Source organism: Moschus berezovskii, chromosome 24 (assembly GCF_049115385.1).
Source record: "Moschus berezovskii isolate FMDL1 chromosome 24, NW_MosBer_1.0, whole genome shotgun sequence".
In the NCBI taxonomy this organism is placed as follows: domain Eukaryota; kingdom Metazoa; phylum Chordata; class Mammalia; order Artiodactyla; family Moschidae; genus Moschus; species Moschus berezovskii.
The window spans coordinates 21,875,751-21,900,677 of record NC_142483.1 but is presented as its reverse complement, the minus strand read 5'-3'; the positions used below and the strand labels follow the sequence as shown (position 1 = coordinate 21,900,677).

General features: G+C 43.5%; 1 protein-coding gene across 2 annotated transcripts in view; it reads left to right on the top strand.

Annotated features, from left to right (window-relative positions):
• Window positions 1-24,927, top strand: part of CADPS (calcium dependent secretion activator) — a 484,390-nt gene that overhangs the window by 212,617 nt on the left and 246,846 nt on the right. For both annotated transcript variants that reach the window (XM_088831951.1, XM_088831950.1), the window contains exons 4-5: window positions 12,825-12,905; window positions 22,539-22,772. In XM_088831951.1, the coding sequence (XP_088688077.1) occupies window positions 12,825-12,905; window positions 22,539-22,772 (315 nt within the window). The remainder of the gene's footprint in view (window positions 1-12,824; window positions 12,906-22,538; window positions 22,773-24,927) is intronic.

Here is a 24,927-nt window from a genome sequence, read left to right as displayed (position 1 = left end):
TTTTTAGTTTCTTAAGGAACCTCGATACTGTTCTCCATAATGCCTGTACCAATATACATTCCCGTCAACAGTGTAGGAGAGCTCTCTTTTCTTCACACTCTCTCCACCTTTTATCGTTTGTAGACTTTTTGATGCTGATCGTTCTGATTGGTATGACATGATACCTCATTGCAGTTTTGATTTGCATTTCTCTAATAATTTAGCGATGTTAAACATCTTTTCATGTGCCTCTAGGCTGTCTTTGTTTCTTCTTTGGAGAAATGTCTATTTAAGCCCATTTTTTGATAGAATTTTTCTTTAATTGAGCCTCATAAGCTATTTGTAGATTTTGAAGATTAATCCCTTGTCAGTTACATCACTGAAAATCTTTTCTTCCATTCTACAAGTTGTATTTTCATTTTGTTCGTGGTTTCCTTAGCTGTACTGAAGATTTTGAGTTTGATTAGGTTCCATTTGTTTGTTTTTGTTATTTCCAGTACTGTAGGAGGCTGATTGAAAAAATATATTGCTGCAATTTATGTCAAGAGTGTTCTTCCTGTGTTTTCCTCTGAGAGTTGATATTATCATGTCTTAACATTTAGGTCTTTAATCCATTTTGAGTTTGTGTGTGTGTGTGGTGTTAAAGAATATTCTAATCTCATTATTTTACATGTAAACATTCAATTATCTCAACCATATTTATTGAAGATGCTATCTTTATCCATTATATAGTTTTGCCTCCTTTGTCAAAGATTAATTGACCATAGGTGTGTGGGTTTATTACTGGGATTTCTGTCCTTTTCCATTGATCTATATTTCTGTTTTTGTCCCAGTACCATGCTGTTTGTATGACTATAGCTTTGTAGTATAGTCTGCTTTGATAAGGGTCTCAGACTCCTGTTGCCAAGGATAATAGAGTATTACCATAGGGGCTTACACATGAGAGAAATGTGAGCAAATGCACATTCCAGCAAGATGAGCAGAATACACTACAGGTGCCCCCTCAGAGGGCAGTTCTCTGCATCAGCATCACTCAGAATGAGTAGATTCTTGATTCTCACCCCAGACTTATTGAATCAAAACTCTCCAGGAGTGAGGCCCAAAACTCTTTTAACAATATATCTGGTGGATTCTCACTGTAGTTTGAGAACCACTGGCTTTTGGTAAAGACTGTCAACCTTTACTGCATGTTGGAGTCTTCTGAACAGGTTTTTTAAAAAAAATGATGCCTGCCTGAGCCCCAAGCCAAATGTCTGATTTAGTTGATCTGGATGTATTCTGGGTATCAGGATTGTCTTTCCTGTCCCCCAGATGATTCTCATGTACGGCCAGGTTGAGAACTGCTTTGTCAGAGAGGATGCAGGCAAACAGGCCAGTGCTCCATGGTGGAGACAGTGGTAATCTGCCCTAGGAAAGTAGATGAACAGATTAGATGGATTCAGGAGATACAGTGGATATGACTTCATAGTTAAGAAGGAATAAACCAACCTAGTCCCAAGCACAGAAACCACCTGCTGCCTCTGTACCCCAAGCTTCAGTGGCCACACTCCCACCCTGAAAGACAACGCCTGCTCTCTCAGTGGCTTTGATCTCTGTGTCCTTAGGATGGTCTAAGTGAACTGGAGCATCTCCCAGCCCCAGCAGTAAAGATCATTAAGATGATCCATAAAAAGCACAGCTGCGTCTTTCATGCTGGACAAAATTCATAGGCTCTTGCCTCAAAAGTACTAAATGATAGCCTGACTCTGTGTCCTCGCATCATATTTGAGGCACTGCGCTAAGTGCCTTATGAGTACCGTCTTCTTTTATTCTCACTACAAACCTCTGCTGTTGGCGTTGTTAGTATTAGGACTCCCACTTCGCAGATAAAGCGGCAGACACAGAGAGTATATTGTCTGCTAGTAAATGGCAGAGCAAAGTTTTGAGACCAGGTCTGACTGTTTCTAGTTCCCTGTGTCCCTGACTCATATGCCCTCCTGTCAATCCTAAAGGAAATCAGTCCTGAATATTCATTGGAAGGACTGTTGCTGAAGCTGAAACTCCAGTTCTTTGGCCACCTGATGCAATGAACAGACTCATTGGAAAAGACCCTGAGGCTGGGCAGGGTTGAAGGCAGGAGGAGAAGGGGATGACAGAGGATGAGATGGTTGGATGGCATCACTGACTCGATGGACATGAGTTTGAGCAAGCTCAGGGAGTTGGTGATGGAGAGGGAAGCCTGGCATGCTGCAGTCCATGGGGTCACAAAGAGTCGGACACAACTGAACGACTGAACTGAACAATTATTGTGGCAGGAAAAGAAATCCAAAACACATGACACAGAGAAGGTTGAGATGCTAGACAGGCCGGCACTACCTACAAGAGCAAGTTGATATGTGACCAAAGCAATCCAGGAGGGCTTCCCTGAAGAATTCGGGTCTGGAACCAGCCCCCTGAACGATACATCAGATTTGACATAGTGGAAGGCAGAGGGGAGGTCATTGCAGGACTTGGGTGGGGGTAGGGGAAGGCTGGTTGAGCACTGCAGGATCATAAAGGAATGGATTGGTTTCCTTTCCGGGGTATTTTTATATATTTATTTGCTGCTCACTCAGAGAATTACTGCATTTGGAGCTCTTGGGTTATATTTACTGCATTGCCAGAAGCCAGCAAAGACATAAAATGGGTGACTCAGATGCGGAGGATGTTCTCATTGGCTGGCAGACTCTGGGAGCTAAACCTTGCCTTTTGCAATCAAGGAGAGGTGCATCCTTCAGAATGGAGACTTTGACCTACTCAAGGTCTTCTCTTGGAGAGGGAATAAGGCACAGGAAAGAAAGACACTAATGGTCTTATTTTACTCTTTCCACTAATGTTGAATGTTTTTTATGAAAACAGAATATAATTGAGTGTGCACGGGATACCAAAGTCCACGAATTAGCCTGAAACAGAGCCCTCATAAAGAGTCACATCAGAGGCAAGGCTGCAGATTTCATCAAATTGCCCCCAGTAACAATAATAGAAGTAATAATAAACCTACAGTGTATCAAACCCCTAGAGGGTGGAAATGTCTGTTATGATTGTCATCAGAGTAGTCCCCTGAGGAAATTATTTTAGAGTTCAGGTACAGATGCTCAGAGAGGTTGAGTGCCCTGGCCTTGGTCACACAGTGAGTATGTGATGAAGGTGGGGTTTGATCTTAAGGTTTTCTGGTTCTAAAAAGCCAGGTTTTCTGGTGCTCTATTTTCTCAGGGTTATACCCTTTGTGCAGGGTCAGCTGTTTCTGAAACTACCAGCAAATGACTTCATCTTTTGAAGCTTGCTTTCCTGCATGGAAGTAGGGGAAGCCTGTTCTGCCATTTTAAGTGTTAATAGAATCAGAACTTGTGTAAGGGTGAAGTGTATGGGCTGCAGAATGCCAAGTGCTAATAGCTGCTAAGATTTACAGAACGTGTGTGCCAGGCTCTTTGCTAAGCATCGTACACATACCACCTCGTTTAACCTCTCATCAGCCCTACAAAGGAGGTATTCTCATTATTATTCCCATCATAGAGTTAACAGAGTTGAAAAATTAAGTGAAGATTCGAGAAATCGAATAACTTGTTCAGTGTTGCTCGGCTTCAAAGCAGAAAGGCAGCAATTGATCTTGGACGAGAGAGGTGTGACCCTCTTCCACAGCCTCCACGCTGGAGGTGGACAGAGGGGAGACGGGCTGTAAGAGACGGGAGGACAGGAGTTTGGAGGCAGCAGCCAGGCACTGAGTGCAGTCACGAAGGCCTGTCCAGACCTCAGTGTGTTCTCGAGGCTCGAGCTCCGGCACCCACATCCCCTGGGTGGAAACTGACTCTGTCCTGGCTGTAACTTTCCAGACTGCAGTGCACCAGGAAGGCAGCATTGGCTGGAGCAGTTTGTCTTTGAAGGAGGATTAATAAAAAAGAACAGGCCTGTGGAGGACAGGGTGGAGTGGGGAGGTGGAGTGCTGGGAGGGGCCTCTGCTCTCCCCTGCAGTCCCTCCTGGCAGCCTCCCTCTCAGACACGAGTCCCTGGGCACCGAGGGAGCAGCCTGGGAAGTAGAAAGGAAACAAAAGGAACAGATGGAGCTAAACGCGGGTCAGCAGGTGGCTTGCCCTGCAGCTGCTGATAGGCGCACCTGCCTTGGTCCCCAGTAGCCCAGAATTGAGGATGCTTTATCAGTGATGTGACTGGGTATAAGCCCGCCAAGTTCAGACTTTACATATTTCAGGGAAAGTGGCCCATCCCAGGACACAGCACTAAGCAGCAAGACAGAGCCTAGAAGTGAGCAGGTTGGTAACATGGTCCCACCCTCATCACTGATGATGCTGCTGTGACTGTTGGTGGGTTACTTTCCTTCTGGTCACAGTTAATTAACTCAGTCTTTTAATTGGCCAGGCAGTCATCATAGCACTCTCTGTAGCTGGCACCAGGCTGGGTGCCAGGGATGCAGAGGTTGCAAAATCACATCCCCTGCCCTCACGGAGTCTACAGTCTAGTAGGTGGACAACACATAATCTCATGAGTGGATGTGAAACTATGGTTGCAGTAAATGCTGATGAAGGGAGCGTGCCTGCATGGGGAGAGCATACAGCAGGGAACTCACCAAGTCTGGTATGATCAGAGAAGGCTTGCTGCCAAACTGAGGGACGGAGGAGGTTAGGGTTAGCGTTAAGTCAAGGAGGAGACAAGGGTGAGTGCTCCAGGTGTGGCGGACGGTGTGTGCAGCAACAGGAGCAAGCCAGCCCTTCCAAAGGCCTGGGCGGAGGACACAGTGGAGCGGACAGAGGGGGAATGTGGTGCCCGACAGGCCACAGAGCTCAGCAGGGTCTCTGCCCTGAAGTCACTGTGTCATCTCTGAATCTCCTTCCAGCCACAGTTCTGGGTCGTGTCAGTGTAGTCCCGAGACTGAACTCAGTCCATTTGCTCTGAGGCTGAGGACTAGAGATTTGTCCAGAAAGCAGAACAATTACTCAAATATTGCATCAAGTACTCTGCCTGTTTATTTCAGTTTTCTGCATGTTTGAATCACAGTCCTTTCTTCGCTTGATGGTGGGTTGCTTTGTGGCAGTAACAGTGATGACTGGATGAGTCCAGAGTTGGACTCGCCTCCACAAAATGATAATGTGTGAGCCCCAGAGCACTGAGGCATCCCTAGGGAAAGCTGGTACCCAAGGATGTCTCCAGGTGCACTGGCAAGGCCTGTCCTCCAGGGCTGTGAGGCCAGTGAGGGGGCTGCGTGCCCAGGCCCTGGCATGACGTCTCTGTCACCCCAGATGTCAGACGGGGTCTCCCAGATGGGTCCCTTTTCACTGAGACATAGACTTATTTGCAGACTGTAGGTGCTTCCTCCCTGCCTCCTTCTCTCCTCCCCCTACACCAGATTCTATCAGTGGGCATGAGAAAGCGAGGCACGTGGGAGAACTGCCTGGGCGAGCATGGCCCCAAATGTCTGGGCTGTTCAGATGTACTACCCATGTGGCCAGATAGGTTTGGGAAATATGGACCCATACAACCTTGCCTTCGTGTAGGATTTCCCACTTATGTGTCTTCTTGCTTCTCAGAAAGGGGAGAGAGGAACACACAGAACCCTGTCTCATAGAGGATCCCTCGGACTTGTGTTCCCCAGAGTATGGCTTTGAGAAATGCTCCTCTAGGTTTTTCAGAGACTCCTGGAACATAGTCTCTTAGGGTGTGTCATTTATCAGAGGATGGGGTTGTGGACAGAGAGATCGTGACTCTGGTCTGACATCTTCCGGATAAGTTCAAATCATGACCAGAACACAAGTACCTCTAGTCCACACCAGGGCTCCCCTGTCCCCCAGCCTGGTTTCTTTCATACATCGCAGAGGGCACAGAGGGGAGGTAACATCTGATGAGCACCCATCCTCAAAAGAGTTAATTCTGGATACGAGTTGCTAAGCTATAGGATCTCGTATGTGCTCACCATAATCATTCCACTCCATCATGCTGTAAGCACACCAAGGTGGATATCTTATTGTCTCCCCTTTTTACACAAGGGGAGAAGGAAACCGAGGCTTAGAATAAGGGTTGAGTTACCTGTTTGATCCCTTTGAGTAAGGAAATTGCAGAGTCAAGGTTTGAACCCAAGTCAGCCTGACTTCCCTTGAAGCACCAGGTCTCATCCAGTCCTTTCAGTAGCTGTGCAAGATGAAAAATAGCCCTGCCTCTGCAGTCAAAACCTGAGAGACGTTAAGAGATAAGACATGGTCCTGCAGCCAAGGATTGGGATAGCTGGGCACAGACTCCCCCTGGGGGTCTTCCACCATGCAGCATTCCTGCCAGTGCCAACCAGCCCGACAGCCGTGATGGGCTGAGTTCTCATGTCTAAATTGACCGAATGGGCACAGAGGTGAGTGGAGAGAATCCTAGACCTCCGGATGGGATTAAACCTCTGGCTGAGGTGATACCTGTCTGCATTAACCCTGTGCCGAGCTTAGTTCTCCATCACTTTAAAAGAAAAGCCCAGGGAGATAGTTCTTTTGCTTGGCTGGCAAATCAAAACAACCACGCTGCCCCTGTCTGACCCCTGCTAGTAGGAAGATTATTTGGCTAATTAGGTAAAAAGCCTTCATGCACATGTACATATTTTAGCCCTAATGAGCTGTCGGCAGGAAAGGTTTGCCCTTGGCCTGGTTCGCCAGCAGATCTCTCCTTTCCTTGGTGGAAAAGACCAGCAAGGTAAACAGAACCTTGTTTCCATGGAAGCTCCCTTGCTGGCTTTTTCTTTTCAGCTCTTGAAAGTAATTACTTGATTTCTCTTTATTTTGGAGGGGCCTCATCCAGTGGGTCTATGGAGCCTTTTCTTGGAGGTTGGCCCCCTCTCTCACACCAGACTATTTTCGGGAGCTTTGGTTGCATTTCTGTTTCCATTTTTCCTTCAGATCATTATCTCTCAGGCAGCAGTGTCCACCTTCTGGCCACTCCTGCTAATTAAAGTCCAACAGAGCAAAGGACTTGACCCTGGACAAAGGATACACTGAAAAGCCGAGGAAATTTGTCCAGAAATGGAAGCCCCTATCAGTTTCCTTTCTGGGCACAGAAGATTAGACCAAGACACCCACATCCACACCTGGCAGGGACACTAGCCCATCTGGCACCTTCTCATCTGAATCTTTGATGCCCCATTGTGGGCCATATCAGAATTACAGCTAGCATGAGCTGTTCTTATAACACAGCCGACAGCCACTATTTCCTAAGTGTTTGCTGCGTGCCAAGGAGTGAGCTAAATGCTTTATATCTGTGGTCTCAGTGAATCCTCATTACTCCTTGGGTAGACTTATTATCTTGATTATTCAGATGAGGAGGCCTGAGCACAGAGAGGTTAAGTAATTGCCCAAGGTCACATAGCTACTAAGTGGCAGAGCCAGGATAAGGACATGCCTATTGCTGTCATTTCTTAGGGAGGCCTCTGGCACTGCTGCAGCCTGTCCAGAAGAAATCAGTCATGATAGGAAACAGAGGGTGGATATTTTTCTTCCCCCCAGTCATGGGGTGGTGGGGGTTCTTTGTATTGAATTAAACAAAGTAAGAGTGAGGAGTTCTTTGTCAGGGCTAAAAAGAAAACCAGAACAACACACTAAACAAAGAAAGTCAATGTTAAGCGGAATAAAAAGAGTTCCAGGCTGAGGCAGGGCCGACTCCATTTCACATGGCTCATGCCATTTTACCACATTCCTGTACATTACAGAGACTGGTTCCTCGTCTATAAAATGGTGATGATGAAGGTACCTTCCTCATAAAGATGTTTGGCATGGGGAATTTCCCACACTACCCTGTGGAACCCTTGTTTTCACTGAAATAACTGTGTCAAAGACAATATTAAATGCAGTTAAGTAGGCTTATTTACTACAGAATTTCCCTGAATATTAATTATGTAAATATGTGTTATGAATTTTCAGGCAGAAGCAATGTTTCCTGGCCCAGAATCCTTTTCCTGGGAGAATGCACATTGAGATTTATTTCTTGGAACCCCTGAGAAAAGGGTTTAATATACGTCACACGATACCTGCACTTGAAATAGGCATCAGTAAATGCTAGTCCCTTCTCTTTTGTGTCCAGATTATTCAAATAATCATAGCTATTCTTTCTAGATTTTGAGCTCCATAAAGGCAGGGGCTGGGTCCGTCTTGTTCCTTTCTGTATTTCAATATCATGCATAGCAAGACATTCCATAAAAATGTGATGAATGAATAAGTAAACCAAAGAATGAATGGGTGATGTTTCATGTAGACCTAGCCTGCTCATCTTCACTGCTGGCTTTCTTTGCCGTTTGTAGTTGTATTTGGTGAGGCCAGTGGGAGCCCTCAGACCCTCTGAGAATTTTCATAATGGAAATAGTTCTGTTACCTTTTTTTTTCTTTTCAGTTTTAACCTCTGTGAGCACCATATCTTCTGACAGACACGTAACTGTAAACTCTAACCAAATTATTTTGCTTCTTGTCAGTGAAGTAGTCAGATTTATATATATTTTGCATACATGTTTTGAACAAAACATTTCTAAGTGTTCCCAGTGGGTTTGCACCTGGATATGAAGAAGTCTGAAGCTTCCAAGAAACAGACTAAAAAGCACTTCATTGGAGCTTAAAACCAGCACTGAGGATACCAGGTTTGCTATGCGTGTCAATTGTCAAGCAGTGGCGAATGGACCACTGGTCAGTGGTGTGACTGCTTAGTAATTTAGAACGGGATTTCCAACTCTTGTTCTCTGGGCATTATGCAAGAAAATAATATTTTAAGTTAAATAGTAGTTGAATTGTTTCAAAATCTGACAGTTTTCCTTACTGAAGAACTCAGAAACTGTATTTCAACACAGCATTTTCCAGGTTTATCTAACATTCTTTTGGAGCCTTTCCAAGTCGTTTCTTCTGGAGTATTTAATAAGGTTGTTGTTCAGCAGAACACCCTTTGAGAAATGCTAGATATATGGCCAAAAGTTACAATCCAGTCTTCATGATCTAGAAGATAGTTCTGCTCATCAAAACTCTGGAAAAGCAAAATTGTGTAAAGCAATTATCCTTCAATTAAAAAATAGATTAATTTTAAAAAAAAACTGTGGAAGAGAGAAGATAAGACAACTCCTTAATTGAATAGGGTGATAAAAAGAGCATAAAGCCAGGTAGATTTCTATGTTTTGTAAAACAAACCAAAGAAGGCTCTTCATGGTACATTAAAAAAAAATGATTGTAAATTATCCAGTTTTCTGATTTACATCATAGTAGACATAACTTTTTGTATAGTTCTTCTGTGTATTCTTGCCACCTTTTCTTAATATCTTTTGCTTCCGTTAGGTCCATACCATTTCTGTCCTTTATCGAGCCCATCTTTGCATGAAATGTTCCCTTGGTATCTCTGATTTTCTTAAGAGATCTCTAGTCTTTCCCATTCTCTTGTTTTCCTCTATTTCTTTGCATTGTTCACTTAGGAAGGCTTTCTTATCTCTCCTTGCTATTCTTTGAAACTCTTCATTCAAATGAGTATATCTTTCCTTTTCTCCTTTACCTTTGGCTTCTCTTCTTTTCACAGCTGTTTGTAAGGCCTCCTCAGGCAACCATTTTGCCTTTTTGCATTTCTTTTTCTTGGGGATGGTCATCATCCCTGCTTCCTGTACAGTGTCACGAACCTCCGTCCAGAGTTCATCAGGCACTCTATCAATAAGATCTAGTCCCTTAAATCTATTTCTCACTTCCACTGTATAATTGAAAGGGGTTTGATTAAGGTCGTATCTGAATGGTCTAGTGGTTTCCCCTACTTTGTTCAATTTAAGTCTGAATTTGACAATAAGGAGTTCATGATCTGAGTCACAGTCAGCTCCCAGTCTTGTTTTTCCTGTGTAGAGCTTCTCCATCTTTGGCTGCAATACCGATTTCAGTATTGACCATCTGGTGATGTCCATGTGTAGAGTCTTCTCTTGTGTTGTTGGAAGAGGGTGTTTGCTATGACCAGTGCCTTCTCTTGGCGAAACTCTATTAGCCTTTGCCGTACTTTATTCTGTACTATTTCTTGACTTCCTACGTTAGATCATCGAAAAACCAAGAGTTCCAGAAAAGCATCTACTTCTGCTTTATTGACTATGCCAAAGCCTTTGACTGTGTGGATCACAACAAACTGTGGAAGATTCTGAAAGAGATGGGAATACCAGACCACCTGACCTGCCTCTTGAGAAATCTGTATGCAGGTCAGGAAGCAACAGTTAGAACTGGACATGGAACAACAGACTGGTTCCAGATAGAGAAAGGAGTACCTCAGACTGTATATTGTCACCCTGCTTATTTAATTTATATGCAGAGTACATCATGCAAAATGACGGGCTGGATGAAGCACAGGCTGAAATAAAGATTGCTGGGAGAAATATCAATAACCTTAGATATGCAGATGACATGACCCTTACAGCAGAAAGTGAAGAACTAAAGAGCCTCATGATGAAAGTGAAAGAGGAGAGTGAAAAAGTTGACTTAAAGCTCAACATTCAGAAAACTAAGATCATGGCATCTGGTCCCCTCACTTCATGGCAAATAGATGGGAAAACAGTGGAACCAGTGAGACTTTATTTTGGGGGGGGTTCCACTTGCCTGGAGAATCCCAGGGATGGCGGAGCCTGGTGGGCTGCCGTCTGTGGGGTTGCACAGAGTCGGACACGACTGAAGCAACTTAGCAGCAGCAGCAACAGCATTATCACCGCAGATGCTGATTGCAGCCATGAAATTAAAAGATGCTTGCTCTTTGGAAGAAAGGTTGTGACCAACCTAGACAGCATGTTAAATAGCAGAGACATTACTTTGCCAACAAAGGCCCGTGTCATTAAAGCTATACTTTTTCCAGTAGTCATGTATGAATGTGAGAGTTGGACTGTAAAGAAAGCTGAACACCAAAGAACTGATGCTTTTGCTGTGGTGTTGGAGAAGACTCTTGAGAGTCCCTTGGACAGCAAGGGGATCCAACTAGTCCATCCTAAAGGAGATCAGTCCTGGGTGTTCATTGGAAGGGCTGATGCTCAAGCTGAAACTCCAATACTTTGACCAGCTGATGCCAAGAGCTGACTCATTTGAAAAGACCCTGATGCTGGGAAAGAATGAAGGTGGGAGGAGACGGGGACGACAGAGGATGAGATGGTTGGATGGCATCACCGACTCAGTGGACATGAGTTTGAACAAGCTCTGGGAGTTGGTGATGGATAGGGAAGCCTGGTGGCTGTAGTCCATGGGGTCACAAAGAGTCAGGCACGACTGAGTGACTGAACTGAACTGAGACATAACTTATGTTATGTACCATTTCATAGTGTAGATGAGTTTCTTTTTTTTAAGTGTGGAGTTGGGTTTTCATCTTCAAACTTCTGAATAAAAATGACTCTTGAAAGAAAAAGACTTAGAAAACTCACAAGTTCTTAATTGACTTTTTGTTGTGAGTTAATATGTTCTGAAACGAAGAATAGAACACATCCCTTTTGAATGCCACTGTTCCATACTTATTAAACTCTTCCGTGAATAAAATAATGTATCAATTACTGAACTAAGCAGACTCATTCCAGCTTGAAGGGTAATGCTAAGCTTGCTTAGAAATGAAGAGAGAACTTTTAATTCCTAGAGCAAGGATCAGTAACTATGGCCCACCACCTGTTGTTGATAAAATTTTATTAGAACACAGCACTGCTCATTTATTTAGATATTGTCTGTGTCTGTTTTCATGCTTCATTGGAAGAATTGAGTCACGGCAGCAGAGACCTTATGGCCCTCAAAGCTTAGAGTATTCATTATATGGCCCCTTGTAGAAATACTTGCAATATCTTTCACAGATCTGTAGAAATATGGGAAAGGGATGCTGGAGATTACATAACCAACACCTTTATTCTATAGAAGGTAAAACTGACACCAGAGAAGTTAGGGGATTGTCTCCCCATCAGAAAAGACAAAAATAGATTTCTTTTCTTTTTTTTTTAACCACATGTCAATTTAATATAGATGTGGCAAAAGTCAGCTGAGTGGGTAACTAACCTCAAATATCACTAACAGTTCATGGGTAACGTCCCTTTGAGGCATGTTCAGTATAGTTTCTAAGGCATGCATTCAATTAGTTAGAAGGAGACGTGCACCTACTTCTACTGTACTGTTTAATCTTTCATTAATTTTTATTGGACTATGGTTGCTTGACAGCATTGTGTCAGTCTCTGCTGTATAACAAAATGAATGAGCTGTACGTATGCATATATCCCCTCTGATTTGGATTTCCTCACCACACAGCACTGAGTAGAGTTCCCTATGCTGTACAGTCGGTTCTGTTAGTTATCCATCAATATGTTACACATAGCAGTGTATATAAGGTGTCAACTCCACCTGAGAGGCTGCTGCCACCTGGAGTACTGGTTGAGAAGGTCTCAGGGCTCAGAGAGAAAGGATGCAATAACTGACTGATCGTCCATGGTCCAGGGGTGGGAGAGAGCAGCAGGCTATATGCTATGTAGGTGCTTTGGATGCGAACTGTGTCTGCTCCATATATCACTAATGGTTATATTACCATCTCTTTCCCTGAATGTCTGCTCTGTGAACACTTTCTTCGTTGGACCCCAAACAGAACTGCTGCATCAGGCCCTCATTAGAAACACTACTGCCTGGAAGTTCATAAGTGATTCTATCCAAGTTCATTCAGATGCCCTTCTTAGCAACAGCCTGCTTGCCCCATCACACTCTGTCTAAAAGGATTTGTCTGTCACACAGTACTTAAGTTTTAGTGAAATAGGTCCATGGGGGCACAGAGTAAAAGTGTTCATTGTAAAGTCATGAGTTCCTGGGCTTTTGTCGTCACCCAAATTCAGTCTCCATGTTTGTGCTTTTGTGCAGCTGGACAATCCGGATGAGCAAGCAGCCCAGATCAGACGAGAGCTGGACGGCCGTCTCCAAATGGCAGACCAAATAGCCAGGGTAAGGAAACTCTGGGGACGTTTGCTGGGGGACCAGGCCTGAGTGCCACACAGGGAGCACGCTGACTATTAAGGGCTGTGAAAAGACAAAACTGAGAATCAGAGGGGAAGAAAGATGAGGACAGTCATCCCGAGGGAGTCCTCAGCCCTCCCCCTCGGGGCCACTGTCCTTGAGACAATGCCTGTATTTCCTGTACTCCAACCCATACTCAGATCCAGCCTCACCTTCCTTCCGAGTCCCTGCCTAATGTTTCCATCTGTCTGTTGAGCATTTCCACTTTGATAATCCCCTTCATTTTAAGTTGGATGTGTTCAAAATCTCACTCCTTACCTTCTTCCTCTGACTGAGTGCACATAGCTACTTTTACTCCTCTTCATGTGGCCTCTGTCTGATTACTGTGGATGAAACACATGTACGCCCAGGGCAGATTCATGTCAATGTATGGCAAAACCAATGCAATAATGTAAAGTAATTAGCCTCCAATTAAAATAAATTTAAAAAAAAATAAAAAAGAAACCTCCTGGTTATTGTCAGTTTCTCCTTTCTCCCCACAACACTACACACTCAGTCTGCCACTCAGCTCGTTGATTCTGCCTCCCAAATGTGGGTCAGATCCCTTTTACTGCATTCCGGCTCCACTGCTAGTGCTTCAGTCCAGGTCCTCGTCTCCCAGGCCTGGTCTTACAGTAGCCTCCAAGTGGGGATCCACTCCCTCGCCGTCTTCTGTCCATCCTGCACATAACTGTCATTATAAACCTTGTATATGGACATCTCAAAACAGAGCCTCAGAATCCTTCAATAGAATACTCCACTGTCCCCAGAACAGAAGCTTGCTCCTTTAGAATGACACTCAAGGCTCTTATCCACAGACCGTGCCCTTCCTTACTGGCCTCGCCCTCCCATTACTTTCCCACCAGGACTCCCCATTCCAGCTGCACAGAATGCCTCCCTCTAACGAGTGCAGGCCCTTTCCAGCCCCGGTGCCTTTGTACTCACTAGCGTTTCAACCTGGAATGACCTTTCTCCTCTCTTCTACTTATCACGCCATCCTACTCAGCCTTCAGTCCTCAGCTTAACACCCCTTCGCTCAGAGCTTGTCCACCCCACTCTTGTGCTTTCTTTTTTGCCGTATGTAAACCCTTATAACGACAGTTCATTGAATGGTGATTCTTCACTGGCGTGACTGAGTCTCCCAGTAGGTAGGATTGCTTCAGAGCTGGGATTATGTCTTCCTAATGATGTCTGTGAGCCTAAGTGTTATCTGCTATTATGTTGTTATTCATGGTAGTCACGCTAGTGGTGTTTATTGAGTATTGCCTTTGTGTCAAGCATGTTAAATGCTTTACATGTACCATCTCATTCAGTCCTCCAAACAGTCCTGTAATGACATTACAGTTATTATTTTAGAGATGGGAAAAACCTAAGCTAAACAGTTCTGTAATAGTTAAGAGACTACACTAGACCTTTAACTCAAGTCTGACTAAGTATCAGGACTGGAACGAGGTGAGGTACTCGCCTCAGATACAGAATTTGAAAATTCCGGGTGGGAGGATGTGGGAATCAAAATAATATTTTAATGCAATACTTTAAAAATCATAACCAATGCAAAAATATCCATGAAGAACAAAATATCACCGTTTTAAATAACAGCATCCTCCTGGTTCCTGCGGTAGCCACAGGCCTTGTGTGCACGTGAGGCTGGGGGCTGTGGGAACTGAGGATGGGGAGGATGGCCAGAGTAGAGCTTGGCGTTCAGCCTTCCTCTTTATGGGAAGAAGTGTATCAGGATTTGCACACACGGAAAGGAATTCTACTGGAGGAGACACCCAAGAGAGATTCCAAGAAGCAGGAAAATTCCCTTTCATGCTTAAGCAGTTTTGTTGAAATATTTTGCATCTTGTTTTTGGACACCTTTAAAGCTTATATTCGAGTCAGTCTGGTGGCTAAAAATAGTATCCAGTTGTTTGGCTAAAGGTAGTGTGAAAGACTCTCAGTTTGAAAATCCTGCTTAATGTGGGAGTAAACATCAATAAGGCTTTAAAATGTGCTTCTCTAAAGTCAGCGTCTCCTTGGCAGATTATCCAGAAAATAGAGGTCATGTCATCCACGCCCTGCTCTTAGGCAGCTATATCCACAGCTAGTATTATTCATGACACTTAAAATTTTATATACACTTCTAAAATGAGCTCATGGCACCTTTATTTTAGTTGTCTTATTTACTTTGAGGCTTAACAAGATAATTTTAGAAACTCACGTAGGCTAATTTTAATTTTTAAAATATCATGGATGAACAGTTGTTAACATAGTGAGCCAAGTTGCTCATTTCTGATCAGTAGATGAAGAAATTCTCTCCCCTAGCCCACATCACTGGCTAATCTGACACCAAATAGAGTATTACTGACAACTTAGAACTAGAACTAGACTTTCTTGAACAGTGAAATATGCAACTGAAGTGAATCTGGGTCAAAATTTACAGAGAATGGAGAATAATTTCAGAGTATATTGAGGGTATATTTAAATATTCAGGAGGATTTTTGTGAGTCTGCCCACTACTATCTTCTGCTGTCCTGGACATTTGCTGTCTTCTTTTGCAATATTTGTTCATGCCCTTGGCCTCCTTGCCATAGTTACTTGGTCCTGGAAGTGAACTCCTCATGCAAGTGAAATCAGCTTCCAGCCTATCCTGCTCACCAGTGATTGGTCCAGAAATGGGTGCACCTAACCAATGAAACCCCTGAGACCTATGGACCATGAACTAACAGAGCTGTGTTGTGTAGTGGTAAAAAGATGTTTGCAGTCATGTTCAATTCTTCCATGTAGGGAAGAGAAGAGAAAAGAAAAGAGTGAAGCCATTATACAGAAATAAATAGAGACAGAATATACTGAGATCCTCAGGATGTTCAAACCCCCTAGATCTACTTCTTGACCTACAGCTATAGAACTACTTTTTGTCCAGTTTAGTGGAATGCCAAGGAAAATAAATACTCCTTCTGCTTAAACTAACCTGGCTAATACTAAGGAAGAGTGAGAACTATCTTGTCTACTATAAATTAAATAAAGTATCCAATTCTTAGGTAAAAGCTAGTTCATGAAGAGATATTGAAACAAAGCACCCTTGCTTGTCTTCTTTCAGCATGTCCTGATTTTTCTATTTCTAGCATCACAGTGAATTTTATTGAGGGTGTGCAATTCAACCCATATGGCTGAACTTCAGCTCCTGTAAATATCATAACCAGAAATTCCTGGAGATAGATGTCATCTGTCATACATAATTCACTCTGTTCTCTGAATTATAAGATGAGTGTCTTGATTGCAAATTAGAAGCTCCAACACAGGGAAGCTTTTTACAAGAGGGTATCGATTCTAAGAATTAGGGAATGTCTCACAGAGCCCATGGGCAAGTTGTCGCCAAGATCTAGGAAGGATGTGGAACCAGGGACCACCCGGGGGTCAGGGTTTCCCCTCTTCTCTTGAGTCTATGTGTCCCATTCATTATTCCTTCTTTCTCTGTGAACCATCTTTCTTTGCTCCTCAAATGAGAAACATGGCTATTCCTCAGGTTTTCAGTATGGCCAGATAGGAAATGATTCAGCCGATCAGCCTGTCTGTCAGATCTCTCTCCCTCTCTCCTCTTTCCCCTTTTGTCACTACCCCTTTCACATTCACAACCTCAAGAGTCAGACCTCTGAATGACCCAGCTCAGTTCAAGGGCCAGCCCCGGGAGCAGTTGATCGATCCACCATGAAAGGGAGTAAGGGCCTTAATGAAACATGTGGATGCTGGTGATACGTCACTGAGGGTGGGGATGCTAACTTTAAAGCAGGGCTGTGGGGAGAGTGGTCATCATAAGTTGGGAGCTGCTTGAAGATATACACAAAATAACTATTGCTGATGTGGTGTTTACTGTGTGCCCAACTCTCTCCTAATCATTTTACATCTGAGAACCCTCCAACAACTTTATGAGAAAGGTTCTATTATTATCCCCTTTTGAGGATAAAAGAGGAGGTTGAGGCATCGACGTTAGAAGCCTTGGCCAAGGTCATTCAGTGACCAGAACCTTCTCTCTTAACCATCATGCACACTACCATCCCAAAATGCCATCCCAAACACAAAGCCTCATTTCCCCGTCATCCCAATCCAACATGCCTTTCACCCAGGCCTTCACCTTTCTGCATCCTGACCTCTCTCTGCTAATCAGTCCTTTATTAAATCACACTGGCTGTGTGATTTCACATGAAGTCTTATTCAGACCTGTGACAGACGATTCTGGGCATTGCAATAATTCTCCCCAATTCAAGCACATCAGAAATTGTAAGTGATCCTCCAGAACGCACCTAGCTAGTAAGGTGGAAGCTGAGTGCTTTAATTCCAAGCTTCAAGTTCGTTCTTTTCAGTAGTCAGATGACAGGCAGGAAGTTCCGCCAGGACAAGACTGTCCCAACTCCTCCCTCCCTGATGGTTTCCTCTCCTGGAGCCTGCTTTCTCTCTTCCACAACAATTTACTGTGCATTCCCTGCAGGTCATCCGTAGGCCCAAATGAAGCAGTAGTACATAGCAGGCAGAATGGGCTCCTGGAATTCTGAATCCCTTCTACTTTGGTTACCTTGGAATCTGGGAAAGAGGTGGTAGGGACCTTGGTGGTTCTGCCAGCAGCATTCTCATCCTCACGCACTTAAACGAAAGGCAGATGTTTGTCCTTTCTTCCTTGGAGAGAAGGGAGCCAAGTGTGAGGTTGCTTTCCTCCACCCGCAGCCCTACCGTGTAATCTGTCAATTCAGTCACACCAGCATCCAACAAATCATCAGACAGATGGCTGTGTGAGCCCTCACTGTGAACATCAGACACGCTGCCTTAAAAGTTCCATGAAGGGACCTGAATGCATTTCTAAAAATCTGGTAGGAAAGACTTCTTAATCCCTGCGGAAACATTTTCCCAAATCCTCTCATGTTGACATTAAAGTTTCCCCAGATTTCACCCAGGAATTAAGTCTAAGTTATTTAAATTATGTGATTAGAAGTTGACATTGGAGCTTACACCGGCAGCTTGTGGCATTAGTGCTGCTGTGATATTTGCCAGTTCTTTTGGCCACATTTTGGGGTAAAATTCCAAAATTTTTGAGCTAATTATATAAGACAAATACTACAGCTTCTGCAGTATTAGAGGCAGAGGTCTTAGAGTGAAATATCATTGGTTTTTCAAGCTATCATTTAAATGTTGAGTTGCCATTTAAACCCTATTTTCTGCAGAGCAAAATGACTATCTCATTCCGTGGTCCCATTGCAAACATGATGATGTGCCTATGTGAGAAATAGCATCCAAATATTTCCGTGATGGAAAAGTTTTGCTCCATGCATTGCCAAAAATCAGATCAGAGTGGATCCTCTCCTTCCAGAGAATGATACCACCTCCACCTTAATGAATGTTCTTGGACCTGGCATCCATCCTGGGTCATAAAGTAGCACAGTGTCCGAGCATATAGTAATTTAGTTCAATTTTTTTCCTGAAAAATGTGTGTAGGGAGCATCTCCCTGACTCTGACCTTTGACAGGTAGCTAAGAACCCAGGGGAATCTGACTTCAAAGAAAAATCTAAATGCCAGGGAGGTTCATTCAGGGGAAAGTAAGTCTATGTCATTCATAAAAGTTAGGAAGTGCAATGAAGCCACTTAAGCACAGCTTTGAGTAAAAGAACCAATCCAGGAAGCTGTACTAGCTGTGCCCCAAATGCTTCTAGTATCTGTGATGCTGATTTTGACAATTACTACCAAGACCTCCTTTCTCTCATTTAACACACTCACCCTTCCCCCGTCACTCCCTACACTTCACCCATCACCCAGCATCGTACAGGCCACATTGGCTGGTGATGGTGGGGTGGCCATGCTGTGGAGGACTTGGCTCTGGCCCATGCTCTCCTGGGCACTGTGAGCTGTACAGCGAGGTATGTGGAGGGTGCTCACTGCTGAGAGGCCCCAAAGGATTCACCTCGGCCCTGATGCCACTTGGGGCCAGATGATCCAGCCCTGTTGTGTGGGCTCTGGGTTTCAAACTCAGTTCTGCTGATTATGGATGGAACTTCTGTATCTTATTTTTGTCCAGAAAATGGGAATAAATAGAAGCACCAGCCTCAATGGGTTGTGGAAAGATTAAAGGAGGTAGAGCATATAAAGTGCTTAACTTAGTACCCAGTAACCTGTCAGTGCCACCTCGCAGCATGCTTCTCTGCACTCACCACTATTACTATTGCTATTATTGTTTAGAGTGCTGGCAGCATGGTGCCTGATACAGTTAGATATGTGTATCTGTGTAGGAATATGTGTATGTGTGCATATGCATATATGTGTATGTGTGTGTGTACATATATACGGGTTGAGTATATGTGCATACATATATATGTATGCCTATGAATGCTCAGTGGTCAAAAAGTATTAATGTTTATTATCTCTTCCTCTTCACAATAACTTTTTAAGGTTTGTCATTCACATTTGCGAGATAAACACTGTTATTCAGACAGGTGAAGAAACCTGTTCAAAGTCACATAACTAGTCAGTGGCAGACGCAGGATTCAGGGCGAGTCTGTTTCATCGGTGTGGACTGGATAAGGCTCCTCGGTGCCCCTTTGTACCTGCACACGCCTCTCATACCATGTGTGTCACGTGGTGCCTGGTCACTTTCTGGCGATCCCCGCAACCTTGGACACCTACCTCTCAGCTGACTCTTTCATTCCTAGTGATAGCTGTACTATCTAACAGGTGCTAGGAGCCCAGGAAGGGTCTGAGACATTGTACTGACTTGGCATGTCTGTAGGCAAGCTCCACATCTAGAGAGTGTCCTCGTACCACAGCCTTCTTTCTGACCATCTACAATGTCATTTGTGCCTTGGGGTCTAAGGATTCTTTATCCAAGTACCCTTGCCAGCTTTTACGTGTAGCTGCTTCATTCTGCATGAGTGAAAATGAAGAGACATAAAAGCAAAGCAAATGACTGACAGAGCTCTTAGCGCTTTCAAATGCTGTTTTTCAAGATGTTCCCCAAATCCCTCAGTGTGGCCGAGCATCGGTAACTCCAGAGGAGTTGTCCTTGGGAGGCCATCCCCACTGTGGAATGTTATCATCCCCAAACCAAAATGAATGACCGGCAGAGAATTTCTGTGGGAGACTTTCTCCACCCGCCTGCTGTGTCTTTCATAAAGCAATATAAATAAGCAATCCTTTTGTCAAGGCTGATTTACTTTTATGCTTGGGAATGTAGCAATTGAGATGGATGACTACATTTTCCTTATTTTGGCACAACTTCAGCTTTGAAATGTGTTGATAATGGGTGTGCTGCTGAAGACACCACTTTGGAACTTCAGCCGAGATTGACAGAATGCTATTGCGTCTCAAGGCTTAAGTACTCAGAGCAGAAAGATGGCCTTATTTTCCCTTGCAGACTTCAGTTTTATGAGTCTGTTTTTATGCTGTCGTTAGGAACTGTCCAAGTTCTGGGAGGAGTGATCACTCTGGATTTTTCCAATATTCTGCTATAGAAAGTTTGGTGGAAGCCACCTCTGGGCCAGAGTGGTGGTGTCTGTAACCACTGAGTCTTCTTCCAGAGTTTCAAGACTGTGGCAGAGTTTCAAGGCCTTTCAAATTAAAAGACCTTCAGTGAGTCCCAAAGATGTGTGTGTGATGAGGGATCACACTTGATAGTAAGGCTGATTGGCAGGAAAGAACCCACTTCCTAGTCAGGATGGTTTTTTCTCTCCATCTCCATGGCAACTGCAGGGCCAGCTGCTTCTAGTACAAATTAAAGATACTACTTACCCAGCTCCCCCAATATCCCATACAGATATGAGCTTTGGGCCCAAATATAAGGAGAAAGGAGATATATGAGTGTAACAGCCTTCAGGCTGTTATTATGTAACCTTTGCTGCATGGCAGCCTTAACATAAATTAACTTACCTCATCCTTCTCTTTACTTGTAAGAAGCGCCATGTTTGAAAAGAGATGGGGAAATATTTGCAACCGTGTTCAGCGTATATAGACCCTCTTGGATTTATGGTTGCCTGTTATATTTTTCATGGAAAATCAGCAAATACAAGTGGCGCTGTCTCAGCCACGTCAACCCAATGTCAAACCTCATCCATCACACTCTCAGCCCAAGGGTCACCTTCTCTGGAAAGCTACCTCTGAATCTTTCAGGAAGACTTCACTTCTCATCTACTTCCATCATAGCATATACCTTGATGTTTCCAATCCGTGTTCCCTGTGATCCAGATGGAGTTCTACCCTGAGCCACAGAGACGGAAGACATAACTCAGGTCTAAGCAATTCATCTTGACCCGCCACTGGCCATGGAAACTGGTTCAGGGTGTGCACATCAATCAGAGTTCTGAGAATTCTGAGATAAAGATGATCCATCTTCTGTGAGCATCACGAGAGAAGATGTTCACTCTTTCTTTAGATAGGGTGCTGCAGTATTGTGAAGTACAGGGCTTTAGCAACCTTTTTATGACATAAAGAGGAGCCAGACTGAGCTTTCTCTGAAGCCAACTCAGAGAAACCCAAACCCAGTTTTGAAGGAAAAACTCAGTTATAATGATATTATCTGACTCCTCACTCCAGCCTTGTCAGAAGCTGGTGCTACCCTTGGATATTTTCAAACCAATACATTCCTTTTATTGTTTAAGTCAGTTCAAATTGGATTTTTCTGTCACTTGCAGAAAGAAAGATGTCAAACCGATTTGACTTGCCCCTCACCTGCTCCGTTATGGAGCTGGACTACAGAGGGCTGATTCTTTGAGAAAGTGATTGATCCAGAGTCTACTCACTCGAGACATCTGGACAACTTAGGCCTGTGAAGAAACACATAGCCTCGCTAAAGCAGGTCGCCATTACAACTGAACTCTTAAGAAAGGGAAAAACGGGAATTTCCCAGTGGTCCAGTGGTATAGAGTCCACACTTCTGCAGGCAGTGTGGGTTCCATGATCCCACATGCCGCATGGGGTGGCCAAAAAAAAAGCAAAAAACAAAAACAGAGAGTTCAGTACTGATACTGAGTTATTTTATCTTCTTTTCTAAGGAATTTTAATCATGTTTTTCATCGCTTCATTAATTTTTCTTTCAATTTTTCTTGAAAACAATTAACTATTCCTCTTAGAAATAGCCACAGGCTCCATTTGAAACATCTCAAATGAGCTCCTTTTGAATTATTCATGTGAGAAAATCTCTATAGATATCCAGAAATAAGGTGTCTTTCTGACTCCTCAACTTAAAAACAACTGACTGTGTTTTCCTAAAAAAGAAAAACTGTTTGATTTGAAACCAGATTTGAAAAAACATCACCCCATTTTTCATTCCATAAATCAAATATTCTGGAGATAACTGGGGGGGGGAGATAGAACTATAATAAAACATTTCTCTCTTTCTTACTGTATATTATGTGTTTCTTACCTATTAGAGATACTAAATAACTAGAAGGCAGGCAGCTGTCTTCTCAACTAGACTGAACATTTTTCTAGCATGTGCCACAGTACCTGGAAAAATTTCACTAGTGGTAGATGTCATCAGAACTCAGGGCTGAAAGATGAAAATCTTTTATGTAAATCAAGTCTTTATTTACTCCATGGCTCATACCTTTCTTTTTCTTTACAAGGAACGCAAATTTCCCAAGTTCGTATCCAAAGAAATGGAAAACATGTACATTGAGGAGCTGAAGTCATCTGTCAACCTGCTCATGGCTAATTTGGAGAGCATGCCAGTGTCCAAAGGCGGCGAGTTCAAGCTTCAGAAGCTCAAACGCAGCCACAATGCTTCCATCATTGACATGGGTGAGGAGAGTGAGAACCAGCTGTCCAAATCAGACGTCGTGCTGTCTTTCTCCTTGGAGGTAAAAAGCCCTAAATCCTTGAGAGCTTCCTGGCAGAGCAGGCCAGACCGGGGTGATTAGATGCATCACAATCAGCTTGTTCTCCTTTTCGCTCCCCAGGAGCAGTTATTAAAATAACAGCTTGCTAGGCATGGGTCAGCTAATCAGTGAGTAATTTCCCATCTCCAGGAAACCATCCTTTTCCTTAGGAAATGCAATCTTAAGAACCACCTACTAAATTTAATGTTGAATTACTTTGCCCATCTTAAAGCAGTTCTGAAGGATTTTGTAAATATCTTGTACAATTCAGAAAGTTTAACATTTTGGTAACCTATGTTCAAAATAAACAAACAGTCTAGCTTCATCTCATGGTAGGTTGGCAGTTCTCTCTCCAATTCTCTCTCCCATTGGCTTCCCCATAGAAAGGCCCTTGTTGCAGTGGAGACTTGTTTGGTTTGTCTCATCACCCCAAGAAAGAACCCCTTTGGGCCAGAATTATGGCAGAAGTCTCAACATGTCAGTAGTTCTCTGTCACCTTGACTCACATGTTTGTTTATCATACATGCAGTGTAAGGAGTGGATCTGATCTAACTGCATCAAAATTATTAAAAACTGGTTCAGTGTGCGCATTCCAGCACCCCCAGAACTGTTGACCCAAATCCCTAAAGGAGGAGAATGTAAAATGGTGTGGCCACTTTTGAAAATAGCTTTGTGGTTTCTCAAAATGGTAAGCATAAAATTACCAGGTGATCCAGCAATTCCACTCTTAGATATCTGCCCTGCTGCTGCTGCTAAGTCACTTCAGTCGTGTCCGACTCTGTGTGACCCCATAGATGGAAGCCCACCAGGCTCCCCCGTCCCTGGGATTCTCCAGGCAAGAACACAGGAGTGGGTTGCCATTTCCTTCTCCAATGTGTGAAAGTGAAAAGTGAAAGTGAAGTCGCTCAGTCGTGTCCGACTCGTAGCGACTCCATGGACTGCAGCCTACCAGGATCCTCCATCCATGGGATTTTCTAGGCAAGAGTACTGGAGTGGCTTGCCATTGCCTTCTCCGGATATCTGCCCTAGAGAGATGAAAATACATGTCTCCACAAAGACTTGCTCACAAATGTTTATAGCAGCATTATTCAGTATAGCAAAAAAATGGAAATAATATAAATGTCTATCAACAGGTGAATGAATAGACAAAAATGTGGTACATCCATAGAATGCTCTTCACCAATTAAAAAATAATAAGCTACTTATACATTTTTAAAAATATAGACGAACCTCCAAAACATTATGCTTAGTGAAAGAAGCCAGATTCAAGAGACCACATATTATTCATTGATATGAAATGTCCAGAAAAGGCACACATCCAGTAACTGAAAGCAGGTTAGTGTTGCCTAGGACAGAAGGTAGAAATGATCATAAGGAAACTTATTGGGAGAGAGAAAAATGTCCCAAGCAGTGATTTGTAATGATGGTTGTACAACCTAATAAATTTATCGAAATTACCATATTTTGCACTTGAAATGGAGAAGGCAATGGCACCCCACTCCAGTACTCTTGCCTGGAAAATCCCATGGACAGAGGAGCCTGGTGGGCTGCAGTCCATGGGGTCGTGAAGAGTCAGACACAACTGAGCGACTTCACTTTCACTTTTCACTTTCATGCATTGGAGAAGGAAATGGCAACCCACTCCAGTGTTCTTGCCTGGAGAATCCCAGGGACAGGGGAGCCTGGTGGGCTGCCGTCTATGGGGTCGCACAGAGTTGGACACAACTGAAGCGAGTTAGCAGCAGCAGCACTTGAAATGGTGAATTATATAATATGTAAAACATGCCTCAATAAAATTGTCAGGAATAAAATCTCCACGTGGAGCACACATGCGTTTTAAGGAGCTATCCAGGTACTCCTTACATACTCTAAAGTTGGAGACCCAATTCATAAAATATGAAAGCTCAAACTCTGTAAGGATTTTATGATAATCCAAGATAGGAAGCTAAGAGAATAGATCAAATTTCTATATATTTAATTAAAATTTGTAAAGATTAAATTAACTTTCTAGAACATCATTAAGGCTTGCTGTGAATGAACTGCCAGTAATTTGTTTTACTGTGCTCAGTTCAGATTGGGATAGTCACATTGCAGTATTTTCAACATGTATTTTGCAAGTGGAAGAGGCAATATTCAG